The sequence below is a fragment of the Amphiura filiformis genome, chromosome 5, assembly GCF_039555335.1.
Source record: "Amphiura filiformis chromosome 5, Afil_fr2py, whole genome shotgun sequence".
Classification (NCBI taxonomy): domain Eukaryota; kingdom Metazoa; phylum Echinodermata; class Ophiuroidea; order Amphilepidida; family Amphiuridae; genus Amphiura; species Amphiura filiformis.
Window position 1 is genome coordinate 44290416 of NC_092632.1, and position 22611 is coordinate 44313026.

The 22611-nt window shown below is 38.4% G+C and overlaps 2 protein-coding genes across 4 annotated transcripts in view; one reads left to right on the forward strand and one right to left on the reverse strand.

Annotated features, from left to right (window-relative positions):
- The window catches only part of LOC140153194 (uncharacterized), a gene marked incomplete in the record, with an annotated part of 50621 nt that extends 38532 nt beyond the window's left edge, over window positions 1–12089 (reverse strand). Inside the window, 7 exon segments of the mRNA XM_072175874.1 lie at window positions 1–346; window positions 1494–1587; window positions 2667–2915; window positions 3559–3830; window positions 5572–5765; window positions 6976–7064; window positions 11888–12089. Coding sequence (XP_072031975.1) covers window positions 1–346; window positions 1494–1587; window positions 2667–2915; window positions 3559–3830; window positions 5572–5765; window positions 6976–7064; window positions 11888–11894 — 1251 coding nt within the window.
- Window positions 12090–12398: 309 nt separating this feature from the next.
- Window positions 12399–22611, forward strand: part of LOC140153195 (lysosomal proton-coupled steroid conjugate and bile acid symporter SLC46A3-like) — a 30555-nt gene continuing 20342 nt past the window's right edge. For all 3 annotated transcript variants that reach the window (XM_072175876.1, XM_072175878.1, XM_072175877.1), the window contains exon 1: window positions 12399–12487. The gene's annotated coding sequence lies outside the window, so the exon portion shown is untranslated. The remainder of the gene's footprint in view (window positions 12488–22611) is intronic.

Consider the following 22611-nt stretch of genomic DNA (forward strand, 5'->3'; position numbering starts at 1 on the left):
CTCCTTTAGTTGTTGAAAACTCATCTTATGCCTTCCTTCAACTTGTCTTAATTCAGTTTCAGTTCTCTCATCATTCAGAGCATCATCCTCATCTAAGTCAATAGTACTTGGAGCCGCATCATCATCATCACTATCACTATCATCATCTGCATCAATATCAACATCATCATCTTCTTCATCCTCGTCACTATCATCAATATCAATGAGGTCATCTTCATCATCATCATCATCTTCATCATCAGCATCTTCATCATCAGAACCAAAAGAATTTTGATGAGGAGCATCTGATATATCAGTTATTTGTGAAGCATTTGTAAAAGAGGAATGTTCTTTTCTTGGTGACATTCTGAAAAAGTAACACAAATATTTCAAAATAAGTCAAAACACTCAGAAAATGTCACTTTGAAATGAGGTATGGATTCTGTATATACAGTCTGTCTACTCTGAAGTACAAAGTACCGACGCAGACGCACACATTGTGCCGACTTTGAAGACACGCATACCTGCAGCAGAGACGCAGCACTACGCACTGTTAACGCGCTGTATACGCGCGCGTTGTCACTTTGTACTTCAGAGTGGACAAACTGTAGACTTATCAGGTCCAAAGAGATGGACTGGGAGAGCATGAATGCCTCCATGTTTGTGAGTGGATCACAGGTACTTCCAAGGTAATTCACAATGCATCTGGCAAACTTTGTCAGTTTAATTTCTTCAGATTTGTATGCTGTTAATGGATGGCAATACCAGGGGAAATACACGGGGAAATACAGTGTACATTTAGTTTATTTACTATGCACTTGATAATCTTTGCTGATGCGGAATTTCTTAACCTGTGTTGAACTTTGCACTTATCACACAATTCTTGCCAGTTTTGCTCAAATACACACACTTTTGTGATGCCCTACACACTCTTTCTTTTAAATGATTAGTACCATTTCATTTCAACTTTCACAGGGTCCTCTTTTTGGACCTCTATGAATGACAATCCAAAGTGCAGAATGGGCTATTCCATTTAAAATCCACACAAGTATTAAGAATGGAATGAAGTTAATGTACATTAGGCCTCTCCATTTGAAACTCACTCTCCCTCTATGGTAGATTCAGATTAAATCTTTCTCGCAAGGTGGATGAAATTCAAATAAAACTGCCTGATATGTTCATTCCATTTGAAATTCGCACTCTCCGTAATATTTCCCAAATCTTCCACAGGGGTAGTGTTGATTTTAAATGGATTTTAAAAGTGATTAATTACATAAAGTCATTCTGCCTGCTGATAAAATCACATTTTTTGAACAAATTAAACACAAATGTGTACTCGTCATCCCAAGTCTTGCAATTTCTGACAATTCCTTAATGTTAGTGGGACAAGAATATGTAACAAGAGTCAGTATGTTACATTACACTTGGGCAGCGACTAGATAACAACCTAATTGAATGCTTGAGAAATTGCCTCACAAATGTACATAGAAGAACCAAACCAAAAGAACACTTACTTATCTTCATCCTCCTCTGCAGGTATTTTGATAGTCGCTTTCTTTTTTGGCGAGTTAGCTTTACTGGCACTACTTTTAAGAGCACTTTTAATACCTGCAAAAAGGTGAGAATGCATGCATATTATGGTACTTTAAGATGAAACCAATTCAAATGATAATCAGGGTTGGTCTATGAATTTCAGTCTTTAGGCATTACATTTTCCATAGTTGAGAGAGAAAAGGAAGGGTAATTTATTTCAATCTTATTCACAAAGACAGACGGGGGAGAGAGAGAGAAAGGGAGAGCGTGTGAGAGAGAGAAACCAGTTGTGAATTCAGTATTGACTCTGATTACCTTTCTAAAATGAAACTCACTCTTGTTGGCAAATGAAAATATCTTCAAAAGATGACAAGATATTGTCACCAACGATTGATTCTGAAGTATCTTGGCACATTTTAGAATCTGGTATGCCACTTCTGTCATACACCTTGTGATTACCGTAACCATTCGGGTATAAGCCCATCCCCCTAGATGGCAGATTTCACTTCAAAAATGGGGGTGGGCTTATAACCGGGGAGAGGCTAGTACTTGAATTTAGAAACAAGAAAAATCATCCCCATTTGTATATGCCCAATTTACCAGTAATTTCTATCATCTATGTCAATTTCTTAAAATTCTAACTGTGGAATGTTAATTATCAACTGATATTTTTTATATTTATTCTTAAATGTGAGAGAAAAGCATTGATTTGATTTAAGAACTTGGCCAAAATTTAGTATTGGGCTTATAGCCGACTGCACCCTTGTTCCCAGAATGCTTTGAAAAATAGGGGGTGGGCTTATACCCGAAGGTGGGCTTATACCCAGGTGGTTACGGGGTATTTTGAGAATGGTGCATACTCACTGAATAAAGCACAGCTGGTAGGTGGCCAACCTTATTGTAAAACCTAAAGTTTGTTTGGCTTATGATAGGCGAAGATTATTTGTTTTTTGTTACTGCTCAAGTCAATAAAGTCCCAACTAACTCTTGCATAAATTCACATAAGCATGCACCAGTCACACATTATGCAATGCACAACTAGCGTAAGTGCTACGTCCAACTGCATGCACGCCATTCTACATCAATACACACTGTTATGAGTCTTTATCTTTTTTGCTTATTATAAGCCAAACAAACTTTAGCCAGTATCTTACCCCTGGATGTTGTTCTATTCACAGTGGATGGCTCCTTAGTAATCATATTAACAATATGAACACCGGCATCACCTCCTCCTCCACCATCTGGTTCTTTGTTTGGCGAGCTAATACCATTATTTACTGTACCACCTTTAGCATTTGAACTGCGACTGGTGGCAGAGTTGGAAGTTCTAACTGGATTTACTTGGTCACCATTTTGGGTCACAGAATGAGCATTGGTACCACTCCACTTTGGACTGTAATGACCTAAAAGAAAAAGGAAAGCAATATCAGTACAAAGAATTGCTCCATGAGAACTACCTGCGGATTGGCCAAAATGAATATTGTGTCCAATTTTGAACCAATCAAGGAGGGTATTAATAAGATCATCTGCAAATGGAAGTTTGACCATAAATAGTTTAAAACCTAGTCTAAGTCATAATTGGCAATTGAAATGAGCATTTCAAGTTATCAACCAATCAGAAATGCTGTTAGATGATCAGTAGTATCCAGGGGGTTAAGATGCAAGATGAGATCAATTGTAGTGCAAAACATTGGGCACCTAGCCAAACTCCTCCAAGGCAATTAAGGTTAGCAACTATTTTTAAATGTTGCGATTCGATAGTTCACAGCATCTTGTGAATGGTAGTGAGCTTTGGCAACAATTGCATTGATTATTTCATAGTGAGCGTGTAGAAGAATTCAAATATCACAGATATACTTTTGTAGGTCCTGTGGTTCTTAAAGAGAGCTGAAACAACAACACTTTTGTAAAAGCGTACATGTACCATAAGGATAACTTATTGGAAGAAATCAGCAGGATAAATTATTGGAAGAAATCAGCAGTCTTTTAGGCCAAGTTGATTGACAATTATGCTGGTCTATAAATGGTTCATCTAACGGTACTCACCTAAGCCCAGCATGGGCGGAAGACTAATACATCTGCTGCCAGGTCGTAGATATTTAAACAATGCAGCCCTCTCATTTTCTGGCCAATAATCACTTTCATTTCCATACATAGAAGCCTCCCTACTTGCAGCAAAACTGGTTGAATTTGTGTAACTTGTGCTTCTGCTGTAACCTCTCAGATTTCGACTGCTGCTTACACGACTAGCAGATCGTCGCTCATCAAGGGGGCGGATTAAGAGTTTACATAGTTTATATTCCAAGAATAATTTAGTCCTGTAATTAAATGAAAACACAATACAATTCAATACTTTACGCTTTCATGAACCATGCATCGCAAGTAAGTATACTTGAAGTATAGTACTTCCATGCATTAAAATGATTAACAAGCAACATTGAAATAATGTACAGTACACAAAATGATCAACAAAGTATCATTCCTTTTCAACATAATTTTCCCTTCACATTTAGGATCTGTGCAAAAAGCAATTGTTTTGAACAAATCCTTTCAACTTACCTGTCTTATATTAACTTAGCAATGATAAACTTTTCCAATGCCAAAACTTTACCACATCAAAATGCAGATTTTGGAATCAGATAAAAGCTCATTTTTCTCATGGAAAGTGGTGGCGTACTATCCCTGAAGCTATGAACTGTTCTATATACACATTTTTGCATCTTGAATTTAAATTAGAGAATAAACGATAGGAATTTTTATTTTGACTATCCTCTACCGTGTGATAGACGACAGGCAGGTTCAATATTTTGAGTAGTGCACTACGATAAAAATATTGGACCTGCCTGTCGTCTATCATAGGTAGAGGATAGTCAAAATAAAAATTCCTATCGTTTATTCTCATTCTTAGTCAGTTAAATATTATTTTAAAAACTATAAACTATTTTTTAAAGCAAAAATTAAGTTACCGTCATAAAAACTCCCCTTTTTCTAAAATGAACGAAACTTGTTTACAACTTCACATCTTTTGTTGCGCGCACTGTTAGCGTGTGCGAGTACTCTGCACTACATCTACGCACTACCACGTGATACATATGTGCACTCTATGAGCGTGTTACAGCGTTATCAACACGCATGATGACCTGGGGTCGTCGAGATCTACGACCTGATAGACGACACCCAAATCATGCGATTGTCCAATCAGATTATGTGTCTACGTAATAGACCACTCCCACTGACTAAGAATCACCAGTAATAAGAATGTTTGGATGATTGGTCTCCATGTGAGTTAGTAAACATGTGTAACAATGGGCTATTTCAGTTGAAATCCATATGTCGATCCCCTTTGAAAGACATGACCTTAATTTTCCACACAGGAAGTGTGAATTTCAAACGGGGTTACCTGAATGGGTGACTCCATATGAAATCTGCACCCCTCCCCCGTGCGCAGGGGAGATTAAGGTTACATCTTCCATATATGGTGTATGGATTTCAACTTGAATAGCCAAATCAGACCAACCAGTTTTAATGCTACCATAAATAGTTGAATAGATGCAGTGGTGGTGCCAGGAAATTTTTTTTATGGGATATTTGGTGGGGCAAAGTGAATTTCAGGGGGGGGTGCAAAATCAACCAATTTTGCACTAAATTGCAGCAAAAAGTGGAAATGTTCATAATTTGGGTTTTTACTAGGGGGAACTGAGGGAGGGGGAAGAGTTCTGACTGGGGGCATTTGCCTCTCCCATGCCCCATTGGTACCACCACTAATTAAGTGATTAGATGGTGCTGTAACCACTTTTTTTCAATCAATTACCTGAGAAAAAGAGACAGCCTCTCCTTCTTTGCCCAATCAAATATCCTTTCCTTCTCATAATCTGTTGGTGGATAGGACGCCCTCTGAAGTGCTCAAAATTGCCGCAAAAAGTGGAAATTTTCCTAATTTGGGGTTTTTACTAGGGGAAGAGTTCTGATTGGGGGAATTTGCCTCCCCCCTTGCCCCCTGGCACCGCCACTGATTAGATGATTAGATGGTGTTGGAACCACCTTTTTTCAATTAATTACCTGAGAAAAAGAGACAGTCTCTCCTTCTTTGCCCAATCGAATATCCTTTCCCTCTCATAATCTGTTGGTGCATAGGACGCCCTCTGAAGTGTAACGCTGACCTCATCATCGATTGATCCAAGCACTGTTTGCTCATCTTCAACCTCTTGGAATGTCCCTGTTAATCGGTTGTAATACAATGGCTGTGGAAAGGCCTGTGGAAAGAAGTAGTAAAGGACGGGACGGTAAATGTTACGTTATCACAGTAGTAGAGGGTGACCCACATGTCTTCTTTAATACAATTTGACATAACTCTGATGGGAGAAGAATCTTGTTATATTGTATGAAGTTGGCAACAAATGTTTTCAAAAGCACTGCAAATTATTATATTCTTATGTTTTTCAAATCATTGTATGTCTTAAACTTTACAGAGTTTTCATTTGTGCTGTAAGTTTTGGAACAAAATAAATATACCATTGTACTTATACTAAATCGGTATCAAATGGAATGCAAGAAATGCACTCTAATGTAGGTGTTTGGAGGATTAGAGATCAAATGGATGTGAAGTAAGTGTTCAATTTCATTTTCAGAGCCACAAAAAAGGGACATGATTTCACAAAAGTTTTGAAAAGGTAAAAAGATTTTTGGAACAGAGTACTAGAGGTAGCGTCAGGGTAACTTGATAGGATGGCAAAATTCATCAGGGGTGCAGGAGAGAAATCCCATTGGTAGGGTCAGGAGCAAACCCACTTGAAGCTATTGACTTTCAAACATATGAAATGTGCCAGAAGCACCTAAAAAGGTACAGAATGTCTATCTTTTGTGCCAGAAAGCATTTTTAACAAGAAAAATTATTATCAAAATGCTTGATCCACCCCTCAAAATCATAGGGAGTGCAACTACTCCTCCCTGACCTTGGTACAATGCAGTATGGCCAGGACCACTTAAATAACTTCTTCATTTGGTTAGTGAGTGGAGCTTTTGACATTGCTGATACATATGAGAGCATGCTTTTACACCTACACAGGGGCGTAGCAAGAGCCTCATCCTTTTAACATCTCCTTTATCATTTTCTCTTTTATCATTTTCTCCTCATTTTTGCTTTTGCTTGTGCCCCTGAACAGTTGGGGCCCCTAGATCCATCCACCTTGTCTACTCGCTTGATAGTACGCTCCTGCACCTATACAATGTTCTTGATGTTATACAATAAGTTTCAAGTCACATCATTTGCTGTTCGGATTCCAATAAATAATCAATAGCAACAACTCAAACAAATATACTTTTTGGGCATTTCATATTTACATTTAAAAGTTGTATCATAAAAAACGTGATGCATTTCAAGCATTGTAAATTGTTCACAAATACAAAAAAAAAAAAAAAAAAAATAATAATAATTTTTTTAAAGAGAGAAAACTAAGAACTTACTGGTAGTGAGAGGAATGCATTGAAGTAGTCCAAGAACAGATCATCATAGGCCAGGAGAGCTTCAAAGTTTTCTTCATTTACCTCAACAGCTGTATCAAAACAAAAGTGAAATGATTTTTTTTATAAATCAAAAATATGACCTTCATCTAAAACAGATTCTTTGCTGCAAATTGAAAAGGCTCATCGGTTTTGGAAAATTGACACATACTACTTTCTTCTAATTAACTTTTCAGGAGCACATTTGCCCGATTCTGCTACTATGCACATTGCAGCACTCAGAACTGCAGAACACACTAATCTTATCTTACAAGTTTACTTACAATTGTTATAGGTAGCTATTACACTCACCTGGCTTTTTTAACAGACTAGGAATATAACAACTGATAACGTACATATTATATGCACCAAGTGTCCAAGTCACTCAGTGCGCATTGCAAACTTTGGTTTACAAATAGTTTAATTTTGTATATCATCCTTTGATTTTACCCCTGGATGAAACTGTACAAACAAGTTGAATGCAGTATTCCAAGCCTCACATCTTACAAATGGCAGTAAATTGGTGTCTTTGACTGAGAAACAACTTATAAATCCACCGTCTACCTGGACCACCACCAGAGGCTGTTACTGTGAGCACACACTAGCTGTGAGTCCTTTCCTAGTGTATCCCTGGCTACAAAGTCTATTAGCATCTCAGACCCACTTACTTAGTTTGTGGCTAACATAGCTTTTATTGACACAACTTATAGTAAACATTTTGGAGTGGTCTTGACAGCAAATACTGAGAGCAGTAATGACAGCGTGTAAACATATGGTCACCGCACGGGGTCACCGTCAGACCAATGTGAAACTGTATGAGAGCCTGTCATCTAAATGAATGTATCAGAAAGATTATAAGATGACAGAAGGTAGGAGGAAGGGAGGAAGGTAGGGCAAAAGAAAGAAAGAAAGAAAGAAAGAATTAAAGAAAAGAGAGAGAGAAAGAAAGAATTAAAGAAAAAAAAAAAATGAAAGAAAGAAAGAAAGAAAGAAAGAAAGAATTAAAGAAAGAAAGAAAAGAAAGAGAGAGAGAGAGAAAGAATTAAAGAAAAAAGAAAAATGAAAGAAAGAAAGAAAGAAAGAAAGAATTAAAGAAAAGAGAGAGAGAAAGAAAGAATTAAAGAAAAAAGAAAAATGAAAGAAAGAAAGAAAGAAAGAAAGAAAGAATTAAAGAAAGAAAGAAAAGAAAGAGAGAGAGAAAGAAAGAATTAAAGAAAAATGAAAGAAAGAAAGAAAGAAAGAAAGAAAGAAAGAAAGAAAGAAAGAAAGAAAGAAAGAAAGAAAGAAAGAAAGAAAGAAAGAAAGAAAGAAAGAAAGAAAGAAAGACTGACAGGAAAAGAAAGACTTGGGATCATGGTAGTTACTCTGCAAGTAACTTTTGTGCAGGGGTCAAACTGTGAACTTGCTCAAAATAATTGTGCTTGAACTGAATTAATGCATGCAGTTTGAGTTGTTCCGTTTTGGAGTTATAAAAATCCCTTTTAAAAGGGATGTTGGCTCTACAACTACAAGGGTCAAAAACATTAAAAATGCTCTGATTTTGATAAAACAAATGTCAAAATGTTTCCTTTGATAGTACAATTCAAATAAAGAATAGTTTGTACTATCTAGCATGTTCTGATTTGGCAGGAAATTTTGAAACTTATTTTCTCTAACTTTTAAAATACCCTGGTAACAAAGACATGTATATATTTTATGAAACAAAATGATAAAAGGAATTCATGCTTGAAATTTGGAACACATTTTTTAAAAAGGTCCAAAAATGTGATTGTTAACCCAACATTTGGAGTACCACGTAAATAATATTACATATTATTTAAATTCTAATTAGATAAACTTGGCAAAAAACTGAAAGAGAAATGCAGCTAGGTTTTGATAAAGTAGTAACTAGATTTTTAACAATATGTAAATTTGAAAGTGTAAGCATTATAACTAGTTTAAAGTGGTCGATCCTAAATTTTGGCACATTTTATTGGACTATCAAAATCTCTTCAACAACTCTTCCTATACCTTTGTACAGGAGCCAACCGTTGTTAAACCGTGATGAACCCACACTTTTATTGTAGCGTATCGCCGAACGCGAAGCGAGACTACACGTTACTGCGAGAGCGCGTAAAATTCGTCATGCCTGGAACCTTTGTGCGTATGCCAGCTTACAAGTTGAATTCAGTAGTTTTCAGGTAGCGGCTAAACATTGCCGTTTTATTCTGTAGTTTTATTGCTGATATCAAAAGAGAGATCATCGAAGTTTTTGTAAGGCTGAGTGGCAATGATTAACTGACATTCCTCGTAAAATAATCGTGAATTATACGATATTTAGCTTCTTTTAGTTGTTGAAAGGATTCAATCATGTTTCACCATTGTTCATCACCGTTTAACAACTTCGCGTCCGGCGTCTGGCGTGGTTTAGTTAAACGGGCAGCTAAAGCTGCCCTCGCCAAGTAAACCACGCAGACGACGCCGCCGCATCATTGTTTTAAAACGGTGATGAACAACGGTGAAACATGATTGAATCCCTAAATCAACAATGAGGTAAATCAGGGGGTTGGGACTGTTGATCGGGTCACAGGCCATAAGGGGGTACTACACCCTGTGGTAAATTTGTGACTATTTTTGCATTTGTCTCAAAAATAATAACACACTGGTATATTGGGGCAAGGAATCCAATTACTACATTTAAATTTCAGTGACTGAAGACAGGCGGATTAATATTGTTATATGGTCATTTTCAAGGTAAAGGGTGTAACTTTGGATTTTTAAAATTTTGATCCGTAGTGTTCTAATAAAGCTACAGAATTCAATGATTTTTGGCCACATAAGTCATCTAGTTAATAGCAGCTACCTTGGGTAGCATAATCATCTTTGGGAGTGACTGCGTTTAGTTTTAGCAGGCTTAAATGTACATGTACTTAATATTGCCATTTTGAAAAACTATAAAAAACAGTAACATTTTTGTAAAACCCTGTGTTTTCTTCAGTTAGTTCATGGATAATTTTTCTTATCCCGAAAGTACGGTCATATGTTCAGTAAACACTTCCACATTAGATTTAATTTTGAACAGCCCTGTGTTTTGAACAGCCCTGTAAGAACCGGACTTTGATATTTGTCGCTTCGAGGCTTCATTTTCCGTTAACAATTGTTAACAAACTTTGTGGGTATAGCTTTGGTTCATAATTCTTGGTTATTTCTTCACTTCTTCTTGATTCATAACAGTTGATATCTTAACTTGAAATGGGTAACAAAAATTAGTCGATTTGCAAGCTTTTAAAATTTTTATAAAATCTTGATTTCAAAGAGCCGATTTTCCGTAAACTTTTTTGAAGCCTCCGAAACAAACTGTTCAGCAAGCTTGGGCAAATAAAAATAAAAGAGCTCATCCAATCTATTTATCAAAATGTAGCAAAGTAGATCCTCAAGTCACTTGTTTTTAAATCGTGGAGATATATATCACCGTTTGAAAATGGGACCCAATACAAACTTTCCGTTAACAATTGAAGCCTCCGAAACAAATGAAGCCTCCAAAACAACAATAGCCTAAGATTAATTATCATCTATGCATATCTAAATTGGTGTGTTTCATACTGATATCTGCATTGTAATTGTTACTTGATATGTGCAGAATGTCATAAATTAAAAAAAAATTGTTAATATTATGGTTAATGTTTGAAAAATATACTGATACCCAAAAAGCCTGTTTCGGAGGCTTCACATGCAAGTTATAACACCATACTTAACAAATGGGTGAAAAAATTAACATGTGATAAATCTACAATATCTGCCACATAGAATCATTGATTCAATACACACAAGAAAATAACAGCTTAGATGATCCCAACAGTGTTGTTTTTAAAAAAACTACTTCTGCAATGTTTAACCATTGTTAACATGAAGCCTCCGAAACAAACAAAAATTTGATCATATCAGCTATAATGATGAATAAACAAAGAACAAAACTGTACCATTACTTGTATAAAATCAAACATAGTTGTTAAATAATTAAAGGCAAGTTCCTTGTCAAAACGGGTTGATGTAGGTTGCGACCACTTGTTTTTTAAAATAAATAATAGATAATTAATTAAAAGTCACCTCATCACTTGTTTTCAACCATGAAACAGGAAACTAAGAGTAAGAATCAATTGTGAAGGGCCTTGAAGGTGGGTAATTTCCCCTCACTCAGGCATATCATCAGTCTGATTTTGGGTTCATTCATATTTCCATGACTAAACTGTTGTTTATGCCCGAGGGGCCGCAAGCGGCCCGAGGAAAAATATATGAATGAACCCCGTTCATACATACCAGAAAATATACCGCAAGCGGCCCGAGGAAGAATATATGAATGAACCCCGTTCATACATACCAGAAAATATATGAATGAACCTGTTCATACATACCATGATACCAGAACATTTTGTGATTCTTATTTCATCAAAATAATAACAAAAAATTACAAGTAACATTATTAAAAAACATGATTTTCCTTCATTTTCCCTACCTGGCAATCTCACATCCGGGACACCGGGCATAAACGCTGTTTATGCCCGGCTCTTGACCAATCATGCGCGCCGTTACATAGTGTGTATGTATGAACAGATCATCAATTCATCATGCTCTGACAAGTGACATCATTCATCGAAAAAAAACCTGCCCTCATTCCAATATTATATAAAACCTAAGGCTACAGCCCTACTCCTCCAAAATTGCACAATTTAAATTCATGAATTTGATAAATAAGAGACTTTATCAATTTAGTCCCTATAGCGAGGTGGTCTAAAGTAAAAGAAAAGATTGTCAAATTCCTATGCTATGCACTGCACGCTGCAGTGCAAATGCATGGAGGACAGGTTTTAAGCTTAACTACTCAGTCATATGAACTTACGTTTCATGCTTTCTAGGTGTCAAGTTCCGTTCATTTCATATCTGTAATTGTCGAGACATAAGTGGACCCTGATGGAAAACCAAGCATACAACTGTCAGAGGAATCACATTCCATTTAATCGATCTTTACTGAATTTTATTCGGACTCAATCAACTACCATTTTCAATTAGCGTCTGTCGCCATGGATGTGACGTCATTAGAATTATTGTACTTACTCCCTCTGTACTACCGTTCACTTGTACATAATAAAATGCCAGAAAAGGTTAAACAGCGACTCGACGACAGCGATAACTGTGATATTAAAATTTTAGAATTCAATTACGTCAACTGTGAAAAATTCACCTTTTATTTATTTCAATTTAATTCAACGGTATCCTGTGGAAATATAAAATAAAAGAGGTAGGCCTAGGTATTGTAAATCGAACAGCCAAAAAAAGTCAGTAGGACAGGTGCAAAGGTCAAATAAACAACCTGCCGCTGAATCGTTGAGCCAGTCGTCGTTTCCGGGTATATATACTGTATTTTGCATTCAGCCAGGCTTGCGACAGCAAACCTTGTTGTTGTTCTTCACTTTCTGTGGTGGAGAAAGACCTATCTTGAGTAAGTTGATATGCATTTTATAAAGCTGATAAAATTAATAGTAGTTATTACATGTGAAAGCGGAATACCTTGTAACTTGCTGTAACTTGTAACTTGTAAGCTTACATCTGAAAATAGTGTGAAGTGTCAGCTTACATCTTTTATGTCTGGATGCATCATGATCATGTGATTCACAATCAAATACACAAGCGGCTAGGGGACGCAGGGGTAACCTTGTCAATCAATGGTTATTCTATTGTCCACCAAAGTTAAGCCACGTTAAGCTTGACATCACCAATACGTTTATATCCATGATCAATCCAATCGATAGGCAATTATCCCAAGAGGACCACTGTGCGAAATTGACCAAGTTTAACGCGTGAAAAATCATCACAATGTTATAAATAATGATAATAATAATAACTTTTATGTTAAATAATTGACCATTATAAACTACCAAATAATCTACATTTTAATGTGAAGGTCTGTAATGCCATCCCGGCAAACACAAAACGTTTTTAAAACGTTTTAAACAGGTTAGGTGGCTTAGGCCTATATTTTTGGCTTTTGGTTTTGGTAAAACGTTTTAATAACATTAAATGTCAGGTTAAATAAAGGTCATGAAAACATTTTAAAGCGTTTTGTATGGAAACACATTACACACAAATATTTTTAAATGTTTTCAAAATGTTATTGAAAAATATTTTCTGCCAACATTTTTTGCCAAATATTTTGTCACCACTTAAATAATGATATGTTTGAGAATATTTGCAGTAAGTTATCAAAAAATGGTTTTGAATGTTATTAATAAGTTTCATTCCCTTTATATAACCTAATATATAACCCGACATTTAAACATGTTCTATTAGCCTTTTCTAACCTTTTGCGAATGATGTCGAAAACTCGAAAACATTTTATGTTTGCTGCGATAATTGAACATAATTCAAAATTGAATAACACAATATAATAAATAATAACAAAAATAATATTGCAAAACTATAATACTAATAAATACGTATTAGGCCTAATCAAAAGACGCATTCTTATTTGTATTATGAGAATTATTAAATTGCTTAGTTTTAACCAAATAAAAAATCACAAAGTGCATTTTAATATAACATTTCTCTGGTATAACGTTACGAATTCATATTTAGGCCTATTATGATTTAAAAAAAATTAATTTCTTGAATAAAAGAAATCTTATATACCTTATATTCTTATAATATTATCATTATTTTGTTTATATTTTTATTATTGTTTTTTTTTTTATAAATCGTAATCATAAAGAATAAATTAAGTCATGACATCTTGTTATTGAGTGCTGAATCCAGGTACCTGGCTGAATCACCTCGTAAAGAAAGTATTAAAGCACGCCCATAGCTTAATTCCATGATCTTGATCTTATTTTTATCGATATACATCGATCACTTATCGGACACAATAGATGAAGTATTTGATTGACAAGGTTACCCCTGCGTCCCCTAGCCGCTTGTTCAAATACAGAATCAGTCACCAAATGAATATCATCAATAAGTTCTAAGCACTCTTTTAGATTCCCTTTCGGTTTATTAAATTTACAACTTTTTACAAGCAAGCAAGGGCAATTTTTTGGGGGGGATTGGGGGGAAAGTGAATTTATGGGGGGGGGGAATTGGCAAATTTTGCGCAAAATTGCTGCAAAAAGTGGAAATTTACGTGATTTTGGGGTTTGTCTCAAAAGTGGGGGGGGCAAGAAAAATGCCCCCTTAGGCCTTGCCCCCCTGTAGCGCCGTCACTGTATGAGCTGCTACAGCCATTTTTGGCACATGATTTGCTATTTAAAATTTAAGTGGTCATTGTTCATGCAGACACAAGCTAAAAAGGGGCTTGCTGTGCAATAATTATGTGTACCCTGGTGGTGAATTCTCAAAGTGGCACAGCCAAAAATTGCTTGCCCCACCCCCCTTTGGCCGTGCCAAAAATCTTTGCCCCCACCCTTTTGACGTGCTAAAAACCTCCCCCTCCCCCTTTATGCCAAAAAATCTTTGCCCCCCCCCCTTTACACTTAAGATTTTGGGAAACCCAAATTTAAAACCTTAAATGGTCTTATCATATTATAAGCGAGTGCAGCGAGCAGGAAATTTTGCATAAATTTGAACATGCTCCTAATGATGTTTTCTTCTTACACCTTTTTATAATATACATGTAGGAACGGGTCCCAAAATATCTAAACCTAAAAATGCGTCCCCTTTGGCCTGCAAAAAAATCTTTGCCCCCCCCATTATATAATTCACCTCCCCGGGGGTACACATAATTATTGCACCACCCCTAATTGAGTTGAAAAATGCAGGGCAGACAGTTATTGAATAGAAATTTGGTTAATAATGCTACATTTTGCTCAAAAATCATTAAAAAAACATGATTTTTGCCCATATTTCAAAAATTTTACCATCGATACCGGGGGTCACTCCCATTGTGGCCTGTACACCATTCGCGATAATCAACTTTTGAAAAGCACCCTAAACAAGGATTTAACCCTTGGCTAAAACGACACCCTAAACAGGGATTTCATTCCTAACATCAAATTTCATACCCTAAATTTCATTTCCGCATATTTAGAAATTGCAATTTTGCTACCCTTTTTTCCAATTTTTCATGTTTTTGACACCCTAAACGCGATACGCGCGTATCGTGCCTACCCACAAAAAACGATGGATGATGTACAGGCCACAATGGGAGTGACCCCCCTGGGATCGATACCTACATTGTACACAACTATGCAGCGCTTTGTGTACGAGGTGCATGAGCGCATCTTGTACGTACAGACTTTGTGCTTGTGGTTAAATTGGATTGATAAACAAGTACATGTATGATTGACAGGGTGTGTTAGGGACTAAGTCCCCGATCAAAGTCCTGTGAAATGCAATGTACATAGTCGATTTTTAACTCTGGCTTTCGCGATTATTAAATTGGTAGATTCTAAAATCAGAACTGTTCAGTATTGAAGTGCCATTATGATATGTTGCCAGTGGTAGTGCTACGGGGGAGGGGGGGTTTCCCACCCCCACTTTTGAGGCAAAACCCCCCAAATCAAGTAAATTTCCACTTTTTGAGGCAATTTTGCCCCCCCTGAAATTCACTTTGCCCCCCAATGCAACCCCGAAGTTATATTTCCTGGCGCTGCCACTGTATGTTGCATTCAATAAGCCTACGTATACTTTACTGTTACCATGGTTGGTTACTGTCACTAATATTATATAAACTTTTTCATAACCATTTACCGGTACTAGTATTTTGATGTAATAAAATGATATTGGTATAATTTCGAGTTCAACTGAATGCGTTCATAATGATTAAATAACACATTTTTATTTATCAAAAATTGACTATGGCATAGTCTACGTCTAGGATCCAACCAGAATTTATGGCCCAGGCGCTGGAGAAAATCTGTCATGGTATTTTGCGCCTGCCGCCTGGTATATAGGCCTATGACCCAAAATTCCCAATGAGATGCATATGGAAAGAAAATTTAGTTTGAATTATTCTCACCTCTATTCACATCATTTAATAATGAATATTAAAAATATTATAGGTCTGTGAAAATACTATAACATTTAAAATACCTTGTATAAGTTGTGTTGAAGTGCAATGACTTCAATAGTACTTGGATTGCTAGCTTTGGGATTATACATGTATAAAGTCAACAAAGTCAAGGGGTCAATACAAGGGAAAACTTATTAGTTTTCCAAATTTTTTAAAGCAATGTGTGTCATGTATACTTTAAAATATTAGTTTAATAATGCATCAAATGGAGATAAAAATAGCAGTTAAAACATATGCAGACCTGCCCTGCCAAATACTTTGAATCAATGCATGTGACTGATTTTGACATAAACGGATATTGCTTACCAACTCATTAATAATATAATAAGTTAAATAACAAATTATATGGATCTAATTAAACGTCTCAGATGAGCATGGAAAGATACATGTAGAAATAATACAAATAAGCATTTTGATACTTTCAGAAAATGACTCCTGGCTCTTTAAAAATGGCCCCTGGTTCACTAGAAAATAACAGGACCAGGAATAACCCTTAGCTTTTCTAAATGTTTGGCTCCTGGTCCCAAGTTTAATTTAATACTTATTTCCAGGCCTGATTAGGGGAGGCGTGCCTCCCCCCCCCCCAAAAAAAAATATCAAGACTCCAAACCCCAGGGGGGTCACTCCCATTGTGGCCTGTACACCATCCGCGATAATAAAAACGCATAAAAAGGATAGTTCTTTGTGGGTAGGCACGTTACACGCGTATCGTGTTTAGGGTGTCAAAAACATGAAAAATTGGAAAAAAGGGTAGCAAAATTGCAATTGCTAAAATATGCGGAAATGAAATTTACGTTATGAATTTGATGCAAGGGTAAAAATCCCTATTTAGGGTGTGAAAACAGGCGCGGAAATTAAATTTAGGGTATGAAATTTGATGTTAGGAATGAAATCCCTGTTTAGGGTGTCGTTTCAGCCAAGGGTTAAATCCTTGTTTAGGGTGCTTTTCAAAAGTTGTTTATCGCGGATGGTGTACAGGCCACAATGAGAGTGCCCCCGGCTCCAATGTATATATTTATGTTATATTATGATTAATGATAATAAATACACAAGGATGTTCCTGTATGCTAATTACACACTACAATCTCTACATTATGATATGTGACACAATCGGCTCCATGGGGGCCAAAGGAGGCATTTTTGAAAATTGAGTTACTATAACTACTACCTTGTAGCATTACATTGTAGGCCAGGCAAATAGCGGCGCACATCATTTGCACCTCAAATTTAAAAAAATCGATAGCTTCGAGGGGGACACGCCCCTCTGACTCTCCCCGGCGACACATCGATGTCATGTTAATCGATACATGTTAAAATCGGCACAATTCAGAGATACACCTTTTTGCTATTGAAATTAATTTTCTCTGTCAAATATAAAGCAATTTTTTTTCCTTATAATGTCAGTTAAAAACATACTGCTTGGATGTACATTTTTTTAAATCCTGGTGTTAAAATTAGGCATGAAATTGTGTCGTTTAGTGAAAGATCGACCCGACCACACAGTCGTGTCGATTGGAAGTATAGGCCCTATAATATAGGTCTGCAATTATTTTAGGCATTGCTTGAAGGCGGGTCCGCGTATCAAAAGCTTGTGAAAATTACTATGGGCCCGCCGATATGCAGGGCCTATTACACAGTCACCAAAATCACTAGACGACAATAATAGGGAAAACTTGTCCACAAGGCTTCATGGACAGGCCGTAATTCACAAATTTTGGGCTTTTTCAATCTAAAATTTTACACACTAATAGTGACAAAATGGTCCACCAAATCGCTTCAAGTAGGTCTTCATTTTGCAAAATTTCCAACTTCTAAGGGGCCACATCCCCCCTCAGACAATCCCTGCGTCATGCAACCACAACATCCGCTTCACACACATTTTTTACATTTACGATTTTTTTTTAAAGCACCCCGGGGGGAAGCAGATTTCAGATCAAGATCGTGATTGAGCTATCATTGCTCATGAGTATACATGCTCTTTCCAATGATATAAAATGTGAAAAATAATGTAATTTGATCATCCATCAAATTGACTATTACAACCCTCATTGTGATAAAAAAATTATGCATATTAAAATGGCTTGTTTTCACCATATTCCATTCATTTCATTCATTCAAGGCTGTGTGTGCATGATAATCTATGATTTTATTCACAAAAATATGTTTCCTATTCAAAGGTTTTGATATGTTCAATCATGCAGTTTAATTCTGCAGTGGGATGATGCCATGATAGACCAATAGAACTTTAGGAAAATTTTTGTTGATCAATCTGTGTTAAAAATATAATGATCTTTAGATCTGCAGATATATTACTAACTGCTGGTAACAATCGGTTGGAAATAGATATTCTAATGTTTGATTCTAAAGCCATTTTGTCTCAATATTATAACAAACAATAACAAAAAGCAATTGAAATGTCACAAACCCATAATTTATGTGTATTAAAAAACAAACCAATAGGCCTACTAGTCATTTTAGCACTCAATGATATCCAACTTCAAAGGTCAATATTTTTTTTGATAATGGCCTGTGATAAAACATAAAGCATGTGTGTTTGTTTAAATAATTTTTGAACTTTGTAATTGCATGTTCCATCATTTGATCTTTTGTTGGCCACAAGGAGAATTCCCATAGAACATGTCAGTATTATTAAAATACCTGAACCGCTTTAATGGATAGGCCTATTCCTTCTCCCGGTTCCTTCTAGAACCTGTGACACAGTGCATGAATTATACAGGGAATTATATAAATTTGGCAACTTGTGTATGCACAGAGTATGCAGTACAAATCCCTAAATTGTGTACCGTAAAACCCCGTCTACAAGGATATACCTAAGAAACGCCCTCAATAAAATTGGTTGCTTTTTGTATTTGGAGTTTGAGCAAATATATACTGGCACTGGGTGGCTATGCATTCCATCTAAGTATGTTGTAACACCAATCAATTGTATTGACATAATAACGACTGTTTCAGTATATCAGGATCGTATAGCTCAATTGATAGAGCGTCAGACTTTGGAACTGAAGAGAGCATGGTCCGGCACCGGTTCCGTTTTTCATTCTCGTTTAATTTTAACTTTTGACATGTTCTTTTTATCTTTCTTCAAATCTACCTTTCTACTTTTAATTTTAGGTGTTTTTTTTTTGTTTTTTTGTTTAGTTTTTTTTATAGTTTTTTTTAGTAATTTTGTGGTTTTATAGAAACTAGTAAAAACATTTATTCTAAGTAAAACCCACGGTTAGACAGATGTGTTGTAACTACTTGTCTGTCCTCGTCTTTGCAATAAAAACCTATGTTGCACCTTTGTGCCATCCCAATTCTTGAGGAATGGTAGATAGGGTGCGTTTTTGGCTTAAGCACGAGACTCAGTACACCGGTCGATCTTACCGCTTCCGATGTTGATTAAGATACTTCTTGCATCGATCCCGAGATGCGGAAAAACCAATAGTCATTTTGTCCCACATAAATCAATAAATAACAAAAACCCCCCCCCCGATCCCCCGGTGGACTCGCCCAAAAGGTGACGGCACACCATCTGATCGTCCCTTATCCTCCTTGGTCTCCGACTGACACAGACGTGCCTATCGATTGTTCATAGCACTGTGTATCAATTTCTCGACCAAGGCGAGATATACGGTTGTATCACACCTTAGGTAAAACCAAACCGGTATTGTTCGGCTGAGGATAGTTTTGACGACATTTTCTGGCGAAAAAGTGACAAAAACAATCCAAAACTTAGCTACATATCGTGCCTCCGCTTTGTATACGGGACACACGAGCAATTCAAAATGGCCGCTCGTTAGCGCCATTCATATTGTTCCCCACGTAAAACAACCATTGCAGCCTGTAAGTTACAATAGATGTTTGTACATGCACATTGTATTTCATGTACGGTAGGTTATTGTTGCTATGTTAGGGTGATTACTCTATCGTTATGTCTTCATTACCGTCCGATAAGACGAGTTAATCAGATATTCATACGGTGGGGCTTGGTAGGGACCCGTCTGACATTTTAGTAATAAAGTTAGCTAGTCCAGTCCTTACTTTTACCACTAACGTTAGCGACCAGCCTCCGTGCTCAGGTTTGCTTACTGGGCTTGAGTCGCGTGTTGGGGGGTAGTGCCCCCTCCCTTTCTCCTCGCTTCGCCTCGCCCTGTCGGGCTTGCCCTTCCCTGGTGACGGAGTGGGACCCACACCCGCTCTGTTTCACCCACAGGGAGTGCTCACGATCTTCTAGATGTCTTTTTTGCTTAGGACTCTCCGAGTTCCAGCTTGACGATTGGGATAGGCTCCGTCCATCGCCATAAGGCGAAGAAGAAATCTACCAAGGGCACTGGTAAGGTCGACACGGTGGATTCTGCTGTGACAGCCCCTATGGGTCATAGCAGGTCTGCTTACGGGGGCCCCGGTCCCCGGACAAGCAGGCGGTTCCTTCGGGGACTGCTAGCGCGTCCAAAGGCTCAGCCGCCAGCGAAAGCACTGACTATACGTCGGAGCAAAGTAGCAGGCAGCAGAGCGGTAACCACCAGCGAAAACCCTAGCGGGTTTTGTAGCAGGAGGATACCAGTCCTCTAGCAAAAATCCTCACCGGTTTTTAGCAGGAGGACACCCGTCTGTTGCAGGCATATCTACGGCCCGATCTACGGGCTCAAACAGCCACAGTAGTAGCCAGCGACGGGCAGCATGCAAGGGTACCCTGGGCTTGCCTGGGTTGAACCCTAGCATGCATGGGTTCAGCAGAGACGATACCGCAGCTAACGCTGTGGGTGTAGTCTTAGCAGAACCAACTGGGGCTGATAGGGTGGTGCAAGTTCAGGCATATTACGATGAGAGCGATACACATCGCAGGCGTCACCACACAATCTGTCACGAGGAAGGGTGTCGGGACCAACAGAATGGTCCCTTGCTCCGCAGGTCGCTCAGACGATCTTCAGGGGGATGTACCACCCCTCGATAGATCTGTTCGCATCTCATCGCAATCATCCACTGCCGGTGTACTGCTCAAGGGTCGCGGACCCCCAAGCATTCGCCGTGGGTGTTCTGTCCATAGACTGGGGAGGGATGACAGCTTATGCATTCCCTCCGATCTCACTACTCATGAGGGTGGTGGCCAAGATCGGGTGGGAAGACTGCATTGTCATTCTGCTAGCGGCAAGGCCGCTGGCACTCCCCGAGGTACCAGGTATACTCCGGATGCCAGGAGCGGAGGTACCCAGTCTATCACTAGAGCACCTGCAGTTAGCTGCATGGCCCCTACCAGGGAACACGCAGCGGAGGGATACTTTTCATCAGAAGCTGTTTTTCTCATCGCCGGGGCTAGACGGAAGTCTACCCTCCGTGCGTATAGCCAGAGTCTGGCTCCATACTACGCTTGGTGCAATGAGACAAATAGCTCTCCCGCTAGAGCCTCTGTGCTGCTAGTTCCGGAGTTTCTGACAGAAAAGTTCCAAGCAAGACTTTAGCGCGGGCCACTGGGGCCAGCTTTAAGTCAGCTATCCTCTCCATTCACCGAGGTTTCGAGACGGGTCGACTATCATAGCCGATGGTTACCTTATTAGTCTACGCCTCGACGGTATGTTCAACGAGTGTCCGCCAAAAAGGAAAGTGATCCTCCTAAGGGATCCCAACACAGTCTTAGATTACTTTAAGGGTCACCCTTTTGAGCTTCCGTCAAAAGCGACGCTTAAATATGTAACTCTCAAGATGGCTTTCCGGTTTGGCGTTGGCTTCGGGATGCCGGTGCTGAGTTGCACACGGTCTCGAGGTTAGCTTCCGTGTTCACAAACACTGGAGCGACACTGTTTCGGCGCTCTGTTCTCATGGTTACGAACGGGCGCGGTGCATACCGACATTCGTCCCTCTCCAATCCCCAGGGTTGGGCAAGGTTCGGCTGAAGCCAAAGATAGGCTGGGGTGTCCGATAAGGCGCTGCAGCACTATTTCTTCCGAACACAAGCCTTGCGAGGGACTCACGACCGCATTCATCACCCTTACAGAGCCTTTCGGCCCAGCCGCTGTCGCAATGGCTGGTCCAGGTGTTGGTGGAGTCCGGGCGATCGCGAAGGTTGTCCCTTGAGGAGATCTAGTGGCGGTGTCCCCCGGAAGCCACCTTCGCCTCTCTCTACGATACTTCCGCTTACGTTAGTAATCAGAGACGGGCGGAGGTTTACCGGGACATTGTTCGGGCGATCATAATACGGTGGTGTACGGGTACCAGGTTTTCAGACTATACAGAATACTCAGCATGGTAAGAACCAGTGTCTCTATTCTTAACCACCAAACTTATTAAGTAAGGAGGTTTATGTCTGTGATCGCGTGGTCTTTTTGTTTTCCCGACCGTTGGGGAAAATATTTTCTGACCTCGCGAAAACCATCGCTTCCCGCTCCCGATCCCTGATCAGATGCTGACCAATCTTGTACCTCCATCCGTCGGTTACTTGCTAGATCGATCTTTCAGATGTTGATGCAAGAAGTATCTTAATCAACATCGAAAGCGATAAGATCGACCGGTGTACTGAGTCTAGTCCCAAACAGAAATGTTTGGTAGACTCATAACCGGTGCGA